The following is a 1,922-nucleotide window of genomic DNA, read 5'->3' on the forward strand; positions in this document are numbered from 1 at the left end:
CCGCACCGCCGACAACTGCCGCCGGTTGGTGTCGCTGCTGGATGCCTTCGGTGTGGCCGTCAATGTTCTGCACGTCGACACCGCCGAGATGCGGGCCTTCGTGGCGGAGCTGCTGGCGAGGCAGGTCGCCATTGGGGCGCGGCAGCGCAGTAGTGCCGTCTCCGCGTTTGAGCTTCCCCTCTGCTTCGTCGGGCCGGTGCTTGTGGGCACGCACGATGAAGTGGCGGAGCTCGACGAGGACGGCGCGCTGCCGGCAACTCTGCGGGCGGTGGGGTACAGCGGGCCGTTCCGCGCGGCCGCCCACAACGACATCCCAGTGGGCGCCGTGCCTGCTGCTGCTGCTGCTGCTACTACTACTGCGTCACGGCAGGAGACCAACGACAACGGCACCACCGGCAGCAGGAATGGTGACAAAGACGGCGGCGAGGATGAGTCCAGGTCCACATTGTCGGAGGACAGCGACGATGACGAGCCACCACCACCGCCGCCGCCGCCCGATGAGGATGAGGATGGCGAGGGCGGCGGCGACGGTGCTGACAGCGCCTTGCACAGTAGCGATCTTGATGGTGATGATGACGAGGATGAGCCCCCGCCACCACCACCCTCCGAGGACGACGACGACGACGACGACGAAGACGACAATGGGGATGATGGTGATGATGACGAACCACCACCCCCACCTGACGAGGAATGAGTAGTGTGACCTATCGATACATTTCCTGCGGCTGCAGGAAAGGAAACCACGTAGATACACCCAAACACATGTGTATGTGTCTATGCGCGCATGCATACGTGCGATGAAGTGGGGTGCTGGAGAAGCCACACACACACACACACATGCACGCACATCTTTCTTTCTATGCACACACATCCATATAAATATATAAATATATGAATATGTATATGGATATATATACGCCTCTGTTTATAATTCACGCCTCCCACAACAACAAAAAGATAAAGGCAACCTGAGGCGAGAGTACTCTACAATAGGGAGCGGAATGAGCGCTGTCGTCCAACAACAGCAGCAGCCGCATCAGTCGCCGTCAGTGCTGACGAAGCTCTTTAAGGGCCACGCTGGCGCGGCGACGATGGCTGGTGTGTTAGAGATCGCCTTTTTCCACCCGTTCGACACGGTGGCGAAGCGGCTGATGAGTAACCGCAACCGGATTCAAGGCGAATCCCTCGCTGGCACGATGCACAACCTCAACGCCACCATCTTTCGCGCCAAGGCGGACGCCAGCGTGGCGCAGAAGCTGCTGTACCTCTACCCCGGCTCCACCTACGCCGTCTGCTACAAGGTGCTGCAGCGCGTGTACAAGTTCGCCGGGCAGCCGCTGGTGCGTGACCACCTCAACACGCACCATCGCGACCGTTTCACGCGCCTCTTTGGCAGGCGCGACAAGCTCCTGATGGAGTCCGTCGCCGGCTGTCTCATCGGCATCGGCGAGGTGATGCTGCTGCCGCTCGACCGCCTCAAGGTGCTGAGCCAGACCAACGAGGCGGCGCTGCGGGGCGGCGTGGTGCAGCTGCTGCGTCGCGAGGGGGTGCGCGGGATGTACGCCGGCACCGTTGTCACCATGACGCGCAACGCCCCCGGCTCCTTCTGCCTCTTCGGTGGCACCGCCTTCACGAAGGACGTCGTGTTCCGCCTCGACGACTACCGCGCGGCGACCTTCTTCCAGAACATGTGTGCGTCCACCTTCGGCGCGTGCCTCAGCATCACCGTGACGAACCCGATGGACGTCATCAAGACACGCGTGCAGAACAAGGACCCCGGCGCACAGCTCAGCGCGGCCGCGGCGCTCTCGCGGCTGCTGCGCGAGGAGGGCTACAGCGCGCTCTTCAAGGGGCTTACGCCAAAGGTGATCGCCTCGGCGCCGAAGCTGGTCTTCGCCTACAGCATGACGGAGTTCTTCCTA

The 1,922-nt window shown here is 62.1% G+C and overlaps 1 protein-coding gene across 1 annotated transcript; it reads right to left on the minus strand.

Moving 5' to 3' along the window:
* Positions 1-1,103: 1,103 nt before the first annotated feature.
* Positions 1,104-1,367, minus strand: DQ04_18341000 (hypothetical protein; the record flags this gene model as incomplete). The annotated part of the gene is made up of 1 exon (XM_009317696.1): positions 1,104-1,367. One exon carries the CDS (start codon positions 1,365-1,367, stop codon positions 1,104-1,106), a length of 264 nt encoding a protein of 87 aa, XP_009315971.1.
* Positions 1,368-1,922: the final 555 nt, after the last annotated feature.

This window comes from Trypanosoma grayi (assembly GCF_000691245.1).
Source record: "Trypanosoma grayi strain ANR4 Tgr_1834_V1, whole genome shotgun sequence".
Classification (NCBI taxonomy): Eukaryota; Euglenozoa; class Kinetoplastea; order Trypanosomatida; family Trypanosomatidae; genus Trypanosoma; species Trypanosoma grayi.